Below are 19,965 nucleotides of genomic sequence, written 5' to 3'. Positions count from 1 at the left end.
ACTGATCACGACTAAGGACAGTCGCCACCTGGTCCTCCAAAAAACATTGTTATCCCACGATAAACTTCTTTCCCGATAAAAATAAGATCATAACAACTAGTTTTTGTATCATTCTTTAGTTGCACATTTGATGTATCAAAATCCACGAAATTTCTCTGATCATTGACGATCTTCATTTCCTGAATAGTGCATGTATATTTATCATTATAATCTGGTAAATATCCATGTCCCATAGGCGGAGTGGGCTTACCAGGATCTCCTCCAGCAACCCCTCCAAATCTAACTGTAGATGCATTATTTTTCTAAATGGGTAAAGATATCTTTCGGCCAGTATCCGATCTCTGTGTTTTCAAAGCCATTAAACCACCAGTTGCCACTTTCTAGGTCTCGATACACTGAAAAATCAAACCAAGTGGGTTTCTCGCCATATGGTTCTGCTTTAATATATTCTCCAAAAGTGTAATCAGGGTGGACTTGCACAAATCCTGGGCAAAACATGTTATAGCATCCTGTATTTTTAAATCCATCAGCCTGCACAATAATTATAAAAACGAATATTAGTGTACAAATAAGTTTTTCTTTCTAAAAGTAGTTACTTGGAATCATTTATTGCTTCAATATAATTTAATACTAAAATAAAAAGGACTAATTACGAACCGTCCACAAACCAAAAACTCGAGTAAGATTGTCACCAAATAACTGAGGGTATACCTGAAATTCTTAACAATGTTAGTTAAGTAAAAATATAACAAACTAAAATGACTAAAAGTAATTTATTTCTATAGTTAAATAAAATAAAAATATCTAATTAGTATGTTCTTAAGAGAAATATTATTCAGCAACATAGAAATAATTTCAAGGCTGACATTGTTAATATTATTTAGCAACATAAAAATAATCAAGGCTAACATTATTAACCTTAAATGATAAGATTGTCATATCAAACTATAATAATTTTACTAAACGAATAAAGGTTTTGAAGATGACTTACAACTCATCCAAATTCTATACTATTCAGTTCTTTAGTTGGACCATTTTGTATCCAAATTTGAACAGTGCTAAACTGGTCCAGGTCTACTCTTGGATTTACATATGTGATTGAAGCTTTACCTCCATAGTACGCTTTCTCGGCAAAAGTTTTAGCTGACACATACTAAAAAAAAGAAGTGAATTGGTTAATTAGGAATGATAAACATTAAAGGACTTGTGTTTGTATAAATATTGTAATAATCTTTTGTTAAACATTTCCAATCGGTGAGGGAAATTTAATTTTTATATAAATATTTACTATAATGAAAATGTATAATATTATATGGTACCAATATATATATGTGTGTGTGTGATTTTTCCAAATGCTCATTTGAACCATGGCATGATCTTAAACTAATAAAGGACATACAAATAACTAAAACTTACATGTCGAGGCTTTATCCAATTGTTGAGATATTTTGCGTTTATCAACTCTTCCTTTGAAGTTCTTCGGATTGGAACAGTTTCCGATGGGCATCCTTAAATTTTATTACGCTCGACATTTGAAACCGTATTAGATACAGGTTTATCAATTCGTTCTTCTCGAATCATACTTGGTTTCATCTAAGTGAAACATATATAAATAGTACAAGAATACATTAAGATATAAAAATTACCTCACTGCTCGTCTTATCAACTAGAAACACCGACAAATAATAAGTCCTCTTAAATTTTGGAGACATAGAATTAAAAATAGTACTATTTTCAATAAAAAAGCTGATATACTTATTGCTTTCTTTTAATATTAAAAAATATGCATAGTAATAAATGAGAGAAGCTTTTATAAACTTTGTTTTTTCTCTTGTTGGATTTTAGGGAAAAACTACAACTACTCTCTATTTTTTGTTTCAAAAAAATTATGCAAAAATAAAATTCCTTTTTAAACAAAAATAAAGAAAATATGTTGTGAACACGGCGATCCTCAGAAGATGTAATCTTCGAAATGTAATTTGATGATTCTAAACTCTACAGTGACTGATGATCAAACATTAAGTAAGAATATTCATGAAAAAGTAAAGGATATAAAAATAAAATAGTCTATATATAAAATAATCTAATGTTATTATCTTCATTAAATACTTTTTTTGATGGACCTTACCTAGCTGAGAAATTTTACTATGGTCCATTGGATAAAAAAAAGTGCATTAAAAGAAAATAGCACACGTCTTTTTTTCCCTTCTACAAGGTAAAAGATTTTAATAAGAATAAAATAAATAAAGTTACCTGAATTTTGTGATTTTTAAGCAACGGATGATCAAAAGCTGGTTGTTTATAGATGTTTATGCAGTCATATATGTCGCCAAGTTTCGTCTGTAATTATTTAACACAACCAGAAGGGAAAAACACAAATAATCATTGAAATCAGGAGAAAATATTGTTCTTGTTCGGAAAAGGAAATATAATCACTATTAACTAATAATACAAAATATATAGAAGTCTAAATAAACTCTCCTTAAATGGTATTTATTAAATACATTTTTTTTTATGTACGTGGCCTTCGTGACTAGTTATGATACCCATCATTCTCAAAGAAAAGAAATTTATTTCTTTTTAAAACATACAGATTTAGAGCATTCAACTCCATTATCTCTTCAGATCTTCTTAGAAAATAATTCAAATATATAAATACTTGTACTTGGGAAGTTTTGGATTGTTTTTCATGTCAAGAGACAAACAAAAATTTCCTGGTGATCAAGCAAGGGTTCTTAGGAACCTATGAGAGGATTTACATAAAATCTAGGCCATAGATTACGAAGAAAGAAACCTTGATATTTGGCTAGCTCTTTTGAACACCGCCTTTAGCTATTTTATGAAATATATTTTCAACCATTGATCGAATCAATATAATTCCTAAATCGAGGGATGGCGAATTTATTTAGAAGTGTAGGTCCTACCTGTTGTCACAAGCCGAAGGGGAGAGAGCTAGTTGCGCAGTTAGCAGAAAAATTATATTATATTGAGATACGTATAAAGCATCAAGAACATATTTTATTCATATTATTTTGTTTACTTATTAAATTTTTACTAGACTAGGCACTGACATTTCATTAAACTAGAGTTCATAACATAAATGAATAAGGATACAAAAGTAAAGCTATGGAAAAAATAAAACTCGTCTAGTTTTTTTCTTAATTTATAAAAATATTTTATACCTTGATAGATTTTACTGGAGTTTTATTCAGAATTTTAAGTCTCATGTCCAGCTCGATTTCTTCTTCCTTCGGTACTAGTTAATTATTCTTTCCTTCTGCTCCATGGTAATGCTCTTTGCTAATATTTAGAAGTACTAACACTGTTATCAGTTTGATAGAACTCTGAGGACTCATCATCCATGCCAAATTATGTATATGTCTTGGTAGAATGAAATCCTTTATATACACCAATTGTAGGTCACTGAATTCATTAAATACAATTTATTGCTGGAGAATCTTAGTAATTCGTAATAAATGTGCAATCAGATGATAATGTTTAATTTGAATATTCATGCCAAATTATGCATCAGTGTTGGTAGAATGAAACCCTTTATATAGGCCAATTGTATAATGAACTCATTAAACACAATTCATTACTGGAAAATATTAGTAACTGGTATTAAGTGTACAGTCAACGGATGTTTAATTCGAACATTTAACATGGTCTATTTTCAATTGTATAATGAATTCAAAAAGACAGTCCGCTTTGACTTTGTCAAAATATTAACGAGATCATAGTATTTTACTTGACTATCCTTAATTATTTACCTATTTTATGTTAATAAAAATGCAAGTTTTAAAAACTGTCTAAAATTGTTTAGAGGATTGTAAATAAGAAATAAAAGAGGAAAATTAAAAGATATCGAATTTATAGAGTATAAACTCTATAAGGAATTTAATTGTAGGAGCCAAATATATTGTCTTTTAAAAGGAATGAAGGATATATTTGTTTCCTTAATTATATAAATTTATTTAATATTTTAGATTATGTCTCATTAAAAATGCATTTATGAATATAATAAATTAAAAGTTATTATAGAGAGTTCATTGGAAAAACATGACTATAAACAGAAATTGGAAAAAATTTGAAACTGACGAAAATGGAATAGAGGACGGTCTTTTTGAAACAGAGGGAGTAGTTGTTATTAATAATTGTTAAATCTTCTGGAACCTGTTGGGGCGTGTTTATGAACAATAACTTCCACTTTGAAAAAAAATAATTTATCATATTTGGTGTGTCGATTTATTTAAATTTAAAAAAAATCTCAAAATTTAGAAATTAATATATATTCAATAAATAAATTGTCGCTGTTGACATTTGAATAACAGAAGCTTTAAATCCCCTTAAAGGCAAGCTAGGTAAATATTCAATCCGAACATCTTTGTTATTATCCTTTTGTTGTAAGAAATACTACACAACATTATGATATGTTCCCCCTAGTCTATGCTTTACTCTTTCGTTAGATATAACGTTTAAACACAAATGTCCTTTCCTAATGATCAAATATCACTTGTTTACTCCATATATTTCTCCCCATTTTTTTCAAATGACAAAGATTCGAGCAAAGGATAAACCGAATGGATCTTACAAATCTATAAGACTTGTACAACCTATAAGAGTTAAGCATGAAGGTCTTACATACCATTTTAGATAACCAATATTACAACCGAAACTACAATAGTAATTTAGTTTCAATATGTTATCAAGTAAACAATTTCCCGAAGCAATTTTTCCTTTAGTCCGTCAAATCGACTAAGATACTTAATTATTTTTTCGAATTGATTGCGTATGTACAATCTCTTATTTCGACAAGACCAATATAGAAATCGGAATTAACTATATTTTCTCATCAGGATCAATTATTCCAGAAAATAACTTAGATCTTTCCCTTTAAACAAGACAAACACTAGGTGAGCTAACTAGTTTTTTCTTGTTAAGGCATTCGATTAGACTTGAATAACTGAATCCTCCAATTGATAAGTCTAACTAAGATTGGAGTTAACATAGTTTCTCTTATCCGGAATTATATGGACTAAACAAATGATTCCGTAATTTTTGTTAACCCAAAAACCATAGATACAAACCAAAATAAATTGACTTATCATTGTTTTTCGCAACCGGAAGCAACTGAAACAAATATAATCATTGTAAGTACCACAATTGCACAGAATTTCGTTAAGAAAAAACACTTGATACCAAACAACAAAGAAGATACCAGGATTGCTACCGCCCGAGCACGCTTAACTGCAGAGTTTTCTGCCAACTCTGGAGCCAATTGTGCTGAAAAGGCCTCGGTGTTAGGAAAGGACAAACCATTACCTATATTCTATTCGGCCAACCACTGTCGAATATCGGGGTATCACACCCTTTCTTCAAAGCACGAAGTTCACATTGTAGATGATGAATATGCACATCAGATTTGGAAGCAAACAAGGATTCAAGGGAAGACCAAACTGCATGTGAAGTGGTGTGCCAGTGAACTTTCTGTAGAACAACAGGAGTTAGAGAAGAGAAAATCCAACAAAGAAGGGTTCTGTCATGTTTCACCCAAGGTGCATAGGTAGGATTATGATCTGAAGTATTTTCAAGAGTAGCTGGAGGATAAAGGTATTCACCATTAACAAATCCATCAAGATCATAAACCTGACGATAGGGTAAGAAATGAGCATGCCAAAGAGAATAATTCGTTTCATCAAGGGTGATAGTGAAGAATGACAGATCATGGCTTATTGGCCTAAAGGCGTAGTCGATGGAAAACATGTGAATGTTCTTGTACTACCCCTTGTTGGTCCCGAGGAACGGAGGAGGCTAGGTTAGTCTAAATATGGTTATCGGTTCAAGGACGCAAGGTAACCTTAGGGTTATAAGGGGTAGAGAAAATTCCTCGAGCCAATGTACGATTACCAGACGCTACGACGCTGAAGTAACTCATGCCATACTCCTAGGAAAAGCTCGAACGACCTTTAACAAAAGGGTACATGTACCCGAAACCGACACATGTGGGTAGGTAGAGAATACCTAGGGGCGCGAGACAACTCTCTCTTAGTAACTCGACAAAATATCCCCGTAACTTCGAGATAAGGGGTGCCTCCTCACAAAGTCGTAAGACCATGTATGGGGGATAATGCATGCCCAGTGCCGGAAGGTCAAGGAAGTTGGTGACCTGATGACAGGGAAGCCGGCGACCGAAGCCCTGGTGAACGGCGGCCATAACTATAACGGTCCCAAGGTTGCGAAATTCCTTGTCGGGTAAGTTCTGACCCGCACGAAAGGCGTAACGATCTGGGCACTGTCTTGAAGAGAGGCTTGGTGAAATATACATGTCCGTGAAGATGCGGACTACCTGCACCTGGACAAAAAGACCCTATGAAGCTTTACTATTCCATGGGATTGGCTTTGCGATCAGCCACCAAAATCCTTTGAATTGGGGATTAGCCACCAAATAAGCATAACACTAAATAATATTGATTGCATTGATTGATTTGCATGAATAAACCCTAGAACAAACTATGAATTTATACAGAGAACCTAACTTGAATCCTAAGCGAATAATAAATAAGGAAACACAAACTCACTCATAAGATAACTAATATTTCGAATTGGTATTGGTATATCCCAACATCCCCAACCCCTTGAGACACAGGCCATCATAGACTGAGAAGAATTGATAATAGAATAAATTGTTGAAGATACGGACGACATGGGGAATCGAACAAGGATGATACCAAGTTGATTTTAGGTTTAGAGAAGAGATAAGAGGGTTTAGAACTGAATTCTATTAATTTCAATGTATTTGATACGTACGATAGAGGCATGTATTTATTAAGACTCCTAAAATAACTAAAGACTTTCAACGCAAGTATTACATAACTTAAGATACAAGACGTTCTATCTATAACAGATTCTAGAACATTCTACGTCCTAACAATCATTCCTCAGTTGAAAGACATATCATGACCCAGATCGACAATGTCAACTCAAATTGTTTAAATAAAAGAGTTACTGATCATTTCTGGAAAAAGGTTCCACCTCACTCATGTCGAAACAACTTTGCTTCACATGAAGGTATGTTACCTGTGGAAAATTTCCAGAAGAAAGGAAATGATGAGACAATTTTTACCAAGAAAATCATTCAGAAATGGTTTCTAAAAAATCTGCAGTTTCTTCTTATGGACGCACTGATAAGGAAATCCTTAGAATGAGAAATACGAAAGTCCCATTGATAGAATTAAGAGAGATTTGTCTATCTCTGAACATTCTTGAAATGGCGAGGGTACCTAAATACACCACAATCTTTTCGTTTCAACCTATAAGTCCGATACCTTGTGTTATCGTCTACGTACAAAGTCGAGACAATACGACAAAAAGATACTCACTTGACAATAGTTATACTTCCAAACCGATTTACTATAAAATAGTGATCCAGTGATTTGCATTAACGTACAAGTGTATTTACTTTTAATTATGATAAAGACAATTATAATTACGAAAAGTAAAAGTAAATGACACAACAAAATTTTGTTAATGAGGAAACCGAAAATGCAGAAAAACTCTAAGACCTAGTCCAGTTTTGAATACTCTCGGAAGCCGCTATACAAAGAAAAAAGCCAACTTATTATAGTTGCGATCAAGTAATCTACCCATAAACTACTTAGTTCCCTTAGTATCCCTGCGCCTATAACCGTCTGGCTAATGCACGTGAATCCCAAGACAGAAATCACTATCTTGAGTTGCTTTAACGATGTAAAGATTTCAGCACTCAACTCCTTTTGATCGTCTTCCAAACAGTAAAGGAACAAAACTATTTGGTAACTACTCTATTAATCATTAACAAAAGATATGTTGAGTTTGTGACAAAGGCTCTTTGTTTAAACAAGTAAACTCCTTTGTCGGGTAAGATCAATCAATAAATTTAAATTAGGAATGAGTATTTTACAGTAACTCAGCAATATCTGATTTCCTGTCAAATACTCAGACATATCAGAATAGGTCCATGATCGAGCAATATCATTAGACCGACGTTCGTCAATCCAAATCATCCGAGTATCATTGCTGCCCCAGCTGGCATAATGATATGTCACAATTCATCATACTCGACGACCATGCATTATTGCTTTCCCAACAACATTTTATGCTCAATTCATCACAACATGAGTCACAAAGCATATCATATTCGACAATTATGCTCGACTCATCAAAGCTTAGACTCACAATCTATCCAAGTCAAAAATTGACCAGTCAAATACATGCATACCTTAAAGACGCCACATACATGACACATTAATCACGTCAAAGTACATCCACGATGAAAAATCTGAGTAAGTCGTGCTAGCAATTGAAGGAGTTTTGGTCTGGTTCAACCATGATTTCCCACTTCCCCATTCTCCCACTCTTTTGCAACCGTCACACTTACTGAAGATCAACATGTTGACTACTTTTGCAATATAAATATTTTTATCAATCTATGATTGGACATATGAACTTAAGTCAATTTAAAAAATCATTCGAACATTACTGAAGAGAACTCAATCAATCTGATCAGAATTCACTGATGGTTCATCGAACATAAAGAAGTCTTCATCACATCAACAATCCTTCAATCATCATTGATCTCACACAATTATCAGGTTCCATCCTACATATCGACCATCATCTCTCTTTGTGACCGAACTGACTCCGGAACGACCAATGTCTTGGTTTAAGACGAAGTCATAAAACAACAAATCGTTTTCCCCTTTTGATTGAACATTGCAAGATAAGTTGAAATAATTTGAACTTCACAAGTAGTCATATTTAAGTAATAAAAGTTTTACCTTTAAATGCACAATTATTTTATGTATTTTTAGTAAATTTCTTAAGGAGAAGCACCTAATTATGAATATTTTTTTATAGTCGATATATTATCAAAACTATTTTGTTTCGTGCAAAAGAGTTTCTATGTTATTAGTCCAAAGTCGTTGAAGTCAAGCGGTGTATACTTTTTGTCTTTAAATAGCCGGTCGCTCCAAAATAAGTATGGTGCAGTATTAAGTACTAGATCTTTTTCGAAGTTGTATTTAAGATCTTAAGATATTTTTTTTTCTTTTATTAATCTTTTCAGATAACAGTTGTAATAGCGGATTTCTTTTTAGTCTCAACCAATATAGCAGTTGAGGAACAAACATAGCGTCATTGAACTCAAGCGGTGTATACTTTTTTCAAAAGTGAAAAATACTAGAAACACCCTATTATATGGGTTCAATATTTTGAAGCCCCACCAAATGGATCATATATTGTCAACTCCATACTTTCAGAAAATGATATTGCTAGGCCCAAAGAATCAAATTTTCTTCAGATCTGGCCCATAATTAATTAATACGAATTTTAATAATACCAAGAATACCCTTTAGTATTTATTCAAGAGTAATATCATAATACATTTTCATTTTTCTATTTTCTTTCTCTCTCATCTTGATCTCTCTCTCTCTGCTGTAGAAAAATAGTTTATAGGGTTTCTGAGATTCATCTTTATCTCTATCAGGGTAAATTATTGTCATTGATGGCGACGATGGAGATCACAAATCCACCACCAGGAGAAGGAGGAGTATCAGTTTCAGTAGAAAAAATAAATCCACGAAACAAATTCGAATTAATAGATCCGCAGATTCAACATGAATTCATCAAAAATCTAAGTATGAGTATCATCTTCTATTAATGCATTTCGCTTTCATTTCTTGGTTTGTTAAGACTCTCTCATACGCTGTATTTGTCTCCTTGGACAGTGAAGAAAAAAAATCAAAGCTCTTGTAGAGCCGCAGAGGAATAGTCAAATGAAAATGAATTGCATATATCTGTCAGGGATTTTTTTCCAGATTCGTAATATGATTTTAATCTTTATTTTTGATTTCAGATTTGTAAACAGCTTTGATTAGAAACATTTTTACTATTTCAAATGATATTATTTGATGAACTCGTAACCGGAGTTTACATCTGTTTACATTGGTTTTTAGATGAAAATCTTGAAAACATATTACAAAAATTTGCTAGGTTTCTTTATTGAGAATCAATCAATCTCTTTATCTTAATTCTCGACTGAAATTTTGTTTCCAGATTTGATATCAACGAATCGTTATCTTATTAATGCTATAGATTACGTAGCTTATGCTGATGAGATTAAAGAAGGGCTAAAACGTTGTGTTATCCAATTCTACAGCAATTTAGTGAATGATAATTTTTGTTACAGTATGTGTAACCTGAGGTTACACATATATATCATGTTGTATTTTTAGCATGGAATTTGTATTTTTCAGTTTGTTTTTTGTTTTTTATGAATTTACTGTGAGTTTTTTGTTTGATACTGAGAAAAGGATGAAGAAAAAATCTTGTTTCAGAAGAACAACTTTAAATTGATGATGTAGACATGCTGTTTTTTTGTTACAGTATGTGTAACTTGAGGTTACACATATATATCCTGTTGTATTTTTAGCATGGAATTTGTATTTTTCTGTTTGTTTTTTGTTTTTTATGAATTTACTGTGAGTTTTTTGTTTGATACTGTGAAAAGGATGAAGAAAAAATCTTGTTTCAGAAGAACAACTTTAAATTGATGATGTAGACATGCTGTTTTTTTTTTGTTACAGTATGTGTGACTTGAGGTTACACATATATATCTTGTTGTATTTTTAGCATGGAATTTGTATTTTTCTATTTGTTTCTTATTTTTTTTGAATTTTTTGTGAGTTTTTTGTTTGATACCGAGAAGAGGATGAAGAAACAATCTTGTTTTGGAAGAACAACTTTAAATTGATGATGTAGACATGTTGTTTTTTGTTACAGTATGTGTAACTTGAGGTTACACGTATATATCCTGTTGTATTTTTAGCATGGAATTTGTATTTTTCTGTTTGTTTTTTGTTTTTTATGAATTTACTGTGAGTTTTTTGTTTGATACTGTGAAAAGGATGAAGAAAAAATCTTGTTTCAGAAGAACAACTTTAAATTGATGATGTAGACATGCTGTTTTTTTTTGTTACAGTATGTGTGACTTGAGGTTACACATATATATCTTGTTGTATTTTTAGCATGGAATTTGTATTTTTCTATTTGTTTCTTATTTTTTTTGAATTTTTTGTGAGTTTTTTGTTTGATACTGAGAAAAGGATGAAGAAAAAATCTTGTTTCAGAAGAACAACTTTAAATTGATGATGTAGACATGCTGTTTTTTTGTTACAGTATGTGTAACTTGAGGTTACACATATATATCCTGTTGTATTTTTAGCATGGAATTTGTATTTTTCTGTTTGTTTTTTGTTTTTTATGAATTTACTGTGAGTTTTTTGTTTGATACTGTGAAAAGGATGAAGAAAAAATCTTGTTTCAGAAGAACAACTTTAAATTGATGATGTAGACATGCTGTTTTTTTTTGTTACATTATGTGTGACTTGAGGTTACACATATATATCTTGTTGTATTTTTAGCATGGAATTTGTATTTTTCTATTTGTTTCTTATTTTTTTTGAATTTTTTGTGAGTTTTTTGTTTGATACCGAGAAGAGGATGAAGAAACAATCTTGTTTTGGAAGAACAACTTTAAATTGATGATGTAGACATGTTGTTTTTTGTTACAGTATGTGTAACTTGAGGTTACACGTATATATCATGTTGTATTTTTAGCATGGAATTTGTATTTTTCTCTTTGTTTCTTGTTTTTTGTGAATTTTTTGTGAGTTTTTTGTTTAATACTGAGAAGAGGATGAAGAAACAATGTTGTTTCAGAAGAACACCTTCAAATTGATGATGTAGTCATGTTGTTTTTTGTTACAGTATGTGTAACTTGAGGTTACACATATATATCCAGTTGTATTTTTAGCATGGAATTTTTATTTTTCTGTTTGTCTCTTGTTTTTTGTGAATTTTTTGTGAGTTTTTTTTTTTATACTGAGAAGAGGATGAAGAAACAATGTTGTTTCAGAAGAACAACTTCAAATTGATAATGTAGTCATGTTGTTTTTTGTTACAGTATGTGTAACTTGAGGTTACACGTATATATCCAGTTTTATTTTTAGCATGTGTAACTTGAAGTTACACATATATATCCTGTTGCATGTGTATTTGTAAATAGTTGTAGCATTTGTATCTTTAAGACACATTTGTATCTATTTCTTTCTGCATATGATATATTTCTCCTGTTGAGTATGTTGATGACTCATTTTTTGTTTAGCTTGTCGGAAGCTATTGGTTATTAAGTTGTGGTGGTGTTGATGGTGGAGGTGCAGGTTTTGGAGGAGGATGAGGAAGCAGTGGTGGTGGTGGTGGTACTGGATGATATTTGGAGGATAATTTGTATTTGGAGTTAGTGGTGGTGTTTTGGTATGAAGCTGAGAGGTTTGGTATGGATGTTAGAGCTGTATTAGACACTGTAAGTTGGATCTACTTTACATTATGCTTGTCTTAGTGGTGGTGTTTTGGTATGGATGTGTTAGACATTGTAATTTGGATCTACTTTACATTCTGCTTGTCTTAGTGATGGTGTTTTGGTATGGATGTGTCATTTTTAGTTACACATGCTAATTACATGTGTAACTTCTAGTTACACAATCTAAATAGATGTGTAATTTCTAGTTACATATGCTAATTAGATGTGTAACCTTTACTTACACATACTTTGCTTTAGGTAACTTACGCTTGCAAGTTCATGATAAATGGCATATTTCATATGCAGGTGTAACTCCTAGTTACATAAGCCAGATGCATGTGTATCTCCTAGTTACACATGTTATATGCATGTGTAACTCTCAGTTACACAATTCAGATGCATCTAGTCAGATGCTTGTGAAACTGAATATACACTGTTGTATGTACTGTTCATTTTAATCTTATAAATACTGATTGTTTGTTGTTATATTTTAGGTTTCAGATAACTTCTTAAAAGCTAATTGCTTAAATGTGGTAATGGTCTCGCTGGAGCTGGAGTTGACGCTGAATACACAAGTCAGATGCATGTGTAACTCTCAATTACACTAGATAGACACATATGTAACTCTCAATTACACTAGACAGATGTGTGTGTAAATTCTAGTTACACATGCTAAGAAATTGTTGTAAATGAATATTAAAGTAATACATGTATTTCTTTTGTGTTTTCTTTTTGATGTTTATTTTCTACATATATATATACAAGTGTAACTTTGCATTACACATATCATAAGATGTGTAACTTCTGGTTACACATGCCATATGCATGTGTAACTTCTGTTTACACCTTCACACTGTATTTTAATAATTTCGGGCCTAGATTTAATAATTTTGGGCCTAGATTTAAATTTTATTTAATTATGGGCTTGACAACATGCATAAGGGTATCAAGGTCTTTTAAAAACTCGGGGCCTAGATTTAAACTTTTTTTAATTAAGGGCCTCATATTATGGGTTATCCATGGGTTGGGTCTGAGCCTAATTTCCCCTTTTCAAAAATAGCTCCAAATTGATCCATGAAACTCCAAATCATCCCACGAAAAACCTGCATAGATAATTCTTTCTTAGTACTATAATAAATTGGATGGATTATCAGAGAAACAAACATTTGATAAATGAATAATTTGCCAAATGTACTAGATTGATCAGTTGATATTCATATTTTTTATTAATATTTGGATTATTTGATTTGTTTCCACCCGTTTTTTCTTTTTCACCATAGTAGAATACTTTCATCCACATGAATTTGTAGATAAAAACAGCTCTCACAGAAATAGAAGTCGGCCTTAAATAAACAGATAGGTCATTCGAGTAACTCCGCGAGACAACTAGTGGAAAGGAGGAGGGAAACTAAAAACCAAAACCATCAACTGAGAGTGAGAGCAAAACCAAGACGATTTCTTTCCAAAAAATTCCCGAATTTCGAATCACATCAAGCTTCAAAACTTCTATGTAAGTAAGATTTTCTCTTCAGATTTGTCAGATTTGACTTCAATTTCTGTATCTATGTGTACATTTTTTGTGGAATATTATCATAAATTTTGCTCTAGGGTTTCCAAATCTGGTCTCGAATACTCATTTTGGACTGTGGGGGGTTGTTGTTATCTTCAATTATGTCAACTTTTGGTTCGTTTTTGCTTTAGATTTGTGAAACCTGCAGTTTTTGTTTATGTGAAGGTTGGGTTTTTAAGCATGCAATCAGGTTAGAGAAAGTAGATCTTAGATTTAGGGTTCAGCTTAAATTGTTTGACTACAGTTATTAAGTACTTAGCAATGTTGTTTTGTTTACTCGCAGGCGACAATTTTCGGGTTAGCTCAAGCTTTTTTAGGTTGTGATTAGTAATGGGGGAAGGAGAGACAGTTACTGTTGAGGTACCTGGGAATGGAATTGGTCAGGCTGAGAAGCCAGACGAAGGTGCGGTCGAAAAGAAGGAGATAGTTGGTGACGATATGGTGGCGGTTAAAGATAAGGGGGAGGAGGGTGTAACTGCGGGTGATGAGAAGACGACGGCAGTTTCTGAAGTTGTTGAGGAATCCGGAAATGGAATTGAGCAGACTGAGGATGCAAAGAAAGACGAAGGGGAGAACGGGGTGAAGGATTTGGAAGATGACGGTAAGGTTGAGAATGAGGAGAAAGAGTGTGTTAAAGATGTAGAAGAAGGTGATAAGAAAGAAGAGAATAGAGACGAAGAAGTCGAGGGGGAGAAGCAAGTTGTGGAGGCGGCTGATGGGGAGAGTGATGCAAAGGATGAGGAAAAGGGGAAAGAAGACGAGGAAAAACAAGATGTGAAGGCTGAGGATGAAGCTGATGCAACAGGAGATGAAAGTAAACAAGAAGGACAGGATAAAACAGCCGACGTTTTGGAAGTCGTCGAAGAAACTGATAAGGAGGAAAAGGTCAAAGAAGCAGACCAGATACAACCTGTGGAAGACAAAAAAATTGATGAAACACCACAGAATAGTAAAGAAGAGGAAGAAGAAAAAAGTGCTGAAGTATCAAAGCTGGATGAAAAAAAAGATGATGAGGAGGAAAAGAACAAAGACGATGAACAGATACAAGCTCTAAAAGATGGATACAATGATAGTAAAGAAGAAGAACAGGAAAAACCGTCTGTAGTTCCGAAGGTAGATGATAGTACAGAAGAGAAACAGGAAAAACCGGCTGTAGTTCCGCAGGTAGATGATAGTACAGAAGAGAAACAGGAAAAACCGGCTGCAGTTCCGAAGGTCGACGAAGAAAACGACAAGGAAGAAAAAAAGGAGCAAGTAGAACAAGAACAAGCCGTGAAACCTGATGAAGGAAATGATGAAACAGAAGATAACAGTAAAGAAGAAAAACATGACAAAGCAGCTGAAGTTGTAAAGGCTGATGAAGAAGCACGGATAAACAAAGAAAAAGACAAAGAAGCAGAACTGGTTGAAGCAGCTAAAACAACAAAGTCCGACGGAGAAAATGATGCCGCAGAAGAAAAAAGTGAAAAGGAAGAACAGGGAGAAGCAACTGAAGTTGTGGCTCCTGTCAAAGAAAATGCTACATTAGAGGAGAAGGAAAGTGAGAAGGCTGGCAAAACGGCTGAGGTAAGCAATAAGGAGGAAGAAAATCCAAAAGTAGCTGTGGAGGTAAAACAGCCAAAGAAGCGTGTACGAGAGAAGCGATCTGGAGGGAAAGCCGAAGTGGAGAAACTAGAGGCGGGTGAGACAAAGACTAAGGAACCAGTGACACCGGTCGCCTTTTCTACCGACCGTCCTGTACGTGAGCGGAAGTCTGTTGAGAGGCTCGTTGCCACTGTTGAACCCGAGCCAATCAGAAAGTTCAGGGTAGAAAAGGTATGTGTTGCTCTAGTTTTCCTCTTTTTCTTTTGTGTACTCTCTGAATTTGGAACGTATTAATGAGACTTGCCGGTGTTTTAAATTGGAAACTGTAGGGCCGTGGAACAGCACTGAAAGATATACCAAACGGTATGGTTCTAAGTTATATTTAACGTCAGTTTCCTTTGTCAACATTTCTTTTGCATGAAGATGGTGTTCTGAAGCTTTCTTGTTCTGTCTTTTATCTATCTTCCTACTTGATTCTTACACCCAATAAAGTCCAAAACCATGTTAATATCTCCTTAAAGTATTTGTTTACCTGTTTTGTTTCTTTAAAGCATCACATGATTGTGTGCATTCAGCTCATTCTTATCTTTGTAATGCCACAGTTATAGAGCTTATAATCTGTTGGTGTCAGTGCTTTGTGGTTTCGTTCATACACTTAACTGTACTTTATTTTTGTATAAGGTCATGGATAAGTAGATTAATCAAACTTGAATTTTCAGACATTGATGTCTTTATGTTTTTTGGTAATTTCTTAGTGGCAAACCAGCTGAACAAACCAAAGGCTGATGAGACATTCAAAGCGCTTCATTTAGCGCTCTTTGGAAGGCATATGAAGGTAATTGAGTGTACGATACAAGTGTTTTATTCCCTACTGGCATCTCAATTTCATTTGCTATCCATATTCAGCTTCTGAGTTTTGATAATAAACTTTGTCAAACTTTTGGGTGTATATTGTACTTTTGCTTCGCAGAATGTACGGCTTTCTGTATTTTGGACAGAAAAAGGCAAACTTTTTTGAGGTTGACTTTGGATCTTTTTTTTCAGGCTTTCAAGAGTAACGTTTCCGAGTTCTCCGGTTTTCCATGGCATGAAAATGAGGTAAAATGGTTCCATGTGATTTTTATAACTCAAACACACTTTTCGGAATTTATAATGTATAAGTTTGCTTATCACAGGAGAAGCACAGAAGTAAGATCAAAGAGAAGCTTGATAAATGTGTTGTGGAGAAACTTCTGGAGTTTTGTGACGTACTTGACATACAAGCCCCAAAAAGAACCCGAACAAGAAAGGTCTGTTCTTTTACCACTGGGCATATTGGTTTCTTGTTATGTCTATAGTGTTAAATCTATCTGATAAGTATTCAGTAACCGATTCAGGCATTGTAATAGTTCTGAAGAAAGTAGATAACTTTAGCATTCTATCAGGAAAACAAATAAAGAAGCGTACTTTCTATTGCATATGCTTTAAAGTTTGAGGCAAGCGCTAATTGCGACCGCCATGATGTTTTCAAATGCAGGACGAATTAGTGGCAGAACTTCTGAACTTTCTAGCAGCTCCGCGTGCGACAACTGATGTTGTACCGGAAGAAGAAGAGCAGGTCTGTCCACTTGCCTTGAATTCTCCTTCAGATTATGTTGCATCGGATGTGATTGTTTTGATTGTAGCATTCTCATATGTACTTCTGATTCTTTAAATCATGCGTATTTCATTTGCCCGTGTTTTATTAGTTAAGTTCAGCTATAAAGCGTAAAAGGGGTTCCGACTCAATAGTACCGGTATCTGGGAGCACAACCGCAAAGCGGTCAGCAAGAGTAAGCCTTCTGTTCTTGGTGAAAACCATGATTGTTGTGCCTGGATTTAGATTTATTTTTACATGAATCTGTTATTGAATAATTGGGCAGAACTGGTATGTGCCGTTTACAATGGTTGCTATATATATATATGTTGCAGCAGTTCCTCTCGTTTTTCTTTTTTTTTATTAAATTTGGGTTCAGAAATTAAATGTCTGGATAACTGTATTTGGCATATTACAGGACAAAATTGTTTATTGTGTGCAATTGTAAACTAAATTACCTAATACTGGTTATTAATATGATTGTCGAAAGCTGAAGCATTTGTGTTTAATATCTGTTGTTGGTTTTCTTTGTATCCTGTAGAAAAGAAGAAAGACCGTTGATACTGTTAAAGATGAGGAGAAGAAGAGTTCACTTGAAAAAGAAGAAGATTCTGAAGAAGACAGAGAAAATGAGAATGGGGTTCCTGATGCATCTGACGACGAGGTTGCTGAGCATTCTCAAAGCAAGGATGAGGACAATGACACGAAAGAAGAGGTGGAAGAGCCTACACAAGGTTCAGTCAAATCATCTGAGAAAGGAGCTTCTAGAAAATCTGCATCAAAGAAAACCCCAACAACACTTAAGGGAACTGAGCATTCTAAAAGCAGGGATGAGGACAATGATTCAGAAGAAGAAGCAGAAAAGCCTAAGCAAAGTTCAGTTAAATCATCGGCGAAAAAAGAAGCTTCTCGAAAATCTGAATCGAAGAAAACCTCGACAACCAAGGTTGCCGGGCATTCTCAAAGCAAGCACGAGGATGGTGATTCAGAAGAAGAAGCGGAAGAGCCTAAGCAAGCTTCTGTAAAGTCATCAGGGAAGAAAGAAGCTTCTCGAAAATCTGAATCTAAGAAAACCCCGCCAACTAAGGTTGCCCAGCCTTCTCAAAGCAAGCACCAGGACAACGATTCTGAAGAAGAAGCGGAAGAGCCTAAGCAAGCTTCAGTGAAGTCATCAGGGAAGAAAGAAGCTTCTCGAAAATCTGAATCAAAGAAAACCACAGCACCTAAAAATCTAACTACTGTGAGTTCACCTAAAAAACAGTCTAGCCAATCAACATCCAAGCACTCTAAGGTTGAAAGCAGTCGCACGCGAACTCCAGTGGCCTCCTCGAGGAAGGAAAAGGATGTGGAAACAGCTAAAAGGAAGCGTTCAGCTCCTTCGAAATCTGCCGCGAATGTGACGACAAGCAAGGAGAAAGTTGGTAAACATTCATGTCATTTCTTGTTTGTGCAATCTCTTTCGTTATAAATTGCAATCTTTTCGCAGGTAACAACATTTATGAAAAATGATACGTGTTTAATACCAGATAGAGGTTGACATATCTGTCTTATTGTTTTCTGTTCTTTGTAAAGGTAAAAAGTTGGTGAAAGGGAAAGATGAACAGGATAAGGGTTTAAATCCCTCCGAAGATGAATTACGCTGCACTATAGTTCAAATTCTGGATGAAGTTGATTTTAACACGGTAAGCCAGAAATGTTATAGCTTCAGGCTTGTCTTGTGCTGGCGAATGGTGTTATGACTTCCCTTTCAGTGGTGTAGTTTCGTCTTGTTTAATTTGGGAAGTCTAGTACAAAACTAATCCATTTTGTTCTTTCTTTCCAGGCAACATTCACGGACATCGTCAAGAAACTTGGTATGTGCACTCTATGTATATCCTTCTTGATAACTCTACTTTCATATTAAAGGCCATAAGTTGAAAGTTACCTTAGCATGCTGCATATTATAATATATATTTGGCTCATCTATACTGAATCATTCTCTAATGGAAAAGCTATTTGCATCTGCTTAGTCTAGTGTTGCAATAGAGTTGTTAAACTTTACTACTGAAAACCTACCTGATATGTTACGCCTTATAGGTGCTGAGAATCTACTTGATATGTTTTTTCAGCCACGCACTACGATACGGATTTTGCATCTAGGAAGGATGTACTAAAACGTATAACCAAGGAAGAGTTGTCTAAAATAGCCGACGAGGAGGAAGAAACTGAAACTGAGGACGAAGATGACAGCGAATCCGACAAGGAAGATGCTCCTAAACCTGCTGCGAAAAGGATGAAAACTTGATCACTCCAGCAGAAGAAGGGATGTATTTATTCTGTTTCTTATCTGTGTTATATTAGTTAACTTAAGTGATCACACACACTGTACCCAGTATGGCGTAGGGAAATTCAGAACAGTATGGGTTTTGTTTTTTTGGTTTCACCTTGCAGAATGAAAACATGTTACTAGTATTAGTGAAAGCTAGGAATTAGTGAAAAATGTTGAGACTGCTCCATCTGCATAAATGGAAGTCGATATGATGTTATATAGATCTGTAACTATTTCTTTTTGTATCTATCTGACCCTAATTTTTTGCTATACTTTTAGAGCTGGTCTCATATCTCCTGCAAAATGTTTAGATTTGTGTGCTAGTAGTATTTGTCATTTTTCTGCTTGGTACTGCAAATAGTTGCTCTGGTTGGCCTTTGCCATTTATTGCCAACCAAGTGCAGCTCAGCCCAGTGCACAAGTGCTTCTTTTGGCATTCCACAGCAAGTGCCAGCCTTGGCAAGTTGCTGAATGGCAAGAAGTTTATTAGT

The 19,965-nt window shown here is 34.2% G+C and overlaps 1 protein-coding gene and 1 long non-coding RNA gene across 2 annotated transcripts; one reads left to right on the top strand and one right to left on the bottom strand.

The window, feature by feature from the left end:
- Positions 1–207: 207 nt before the first annotated feature.
- LOC113325004 lies at positions 208–1,569 on the bottom strand. Its single transcript, XR_003347966.1, has 4 exons — positions 1,417–1,569; positions 992–1,153; positions 658–711; positions 208–531 (listed from the first exon to the last, which is right to left on the bottom strand). It is a non-coding gene; the product is annotated as an uncharacterized LOC113325004 (long non-coding RNA).
- Positions 1,570–13,737: 12,168 nt separating this feature from the next.
- On the top strand, positions 13,738–19,746 carry LOC113277410 (glutamic acid-rich protein-like). The gene is made up of 12 exons (XM_026526517.1): positions 13,738–13,907; positions 14,251–15,782; positions 15,881–15,914; positions 16,307–16,386; positions 16,596–16,649; positions 16,727–16,840; positions 17,068–17,148; positions 17,279–17,362; positions 17,708–18,587; positions 18,739–18,848; positions 18,989–19,019; positions 19,275–19,746. Exons 2-12 carry the CDS (start codon positions 14,298–14,300, stop codon positions 19,448–19,450), a joined length of 3,129 nt encoding a protein of 1,042 aa, XP_026382302.1. The 5' UTR covers positions 13,738–13,907; positions 14,251–14,297; the 3' UTR covers positions 19,451–19,746.
- The last annotated feature ends 219 nt before the right edge of the window (positions 19,747–19,965 follow it).

This window comes from Papaver somniferum, chromosome 1 (assembly GCF_003573695.1).
Source record: "Papaver somniferum cultivar HN1 chromosome 1, ASM357369v1, whole genome shotgun sequence".
Lineage (NCBI taxonomy): Eukaryota > Viridiplantae > Streptophyta > Magnoliopsida > Ranunculales > Papaveraceae > Papaver > Papaver somniferum.
Note: the sequence above shows the minus strand (reverse complement) of the source record. Positions and strands in the feature narration are given on the sequence as shown.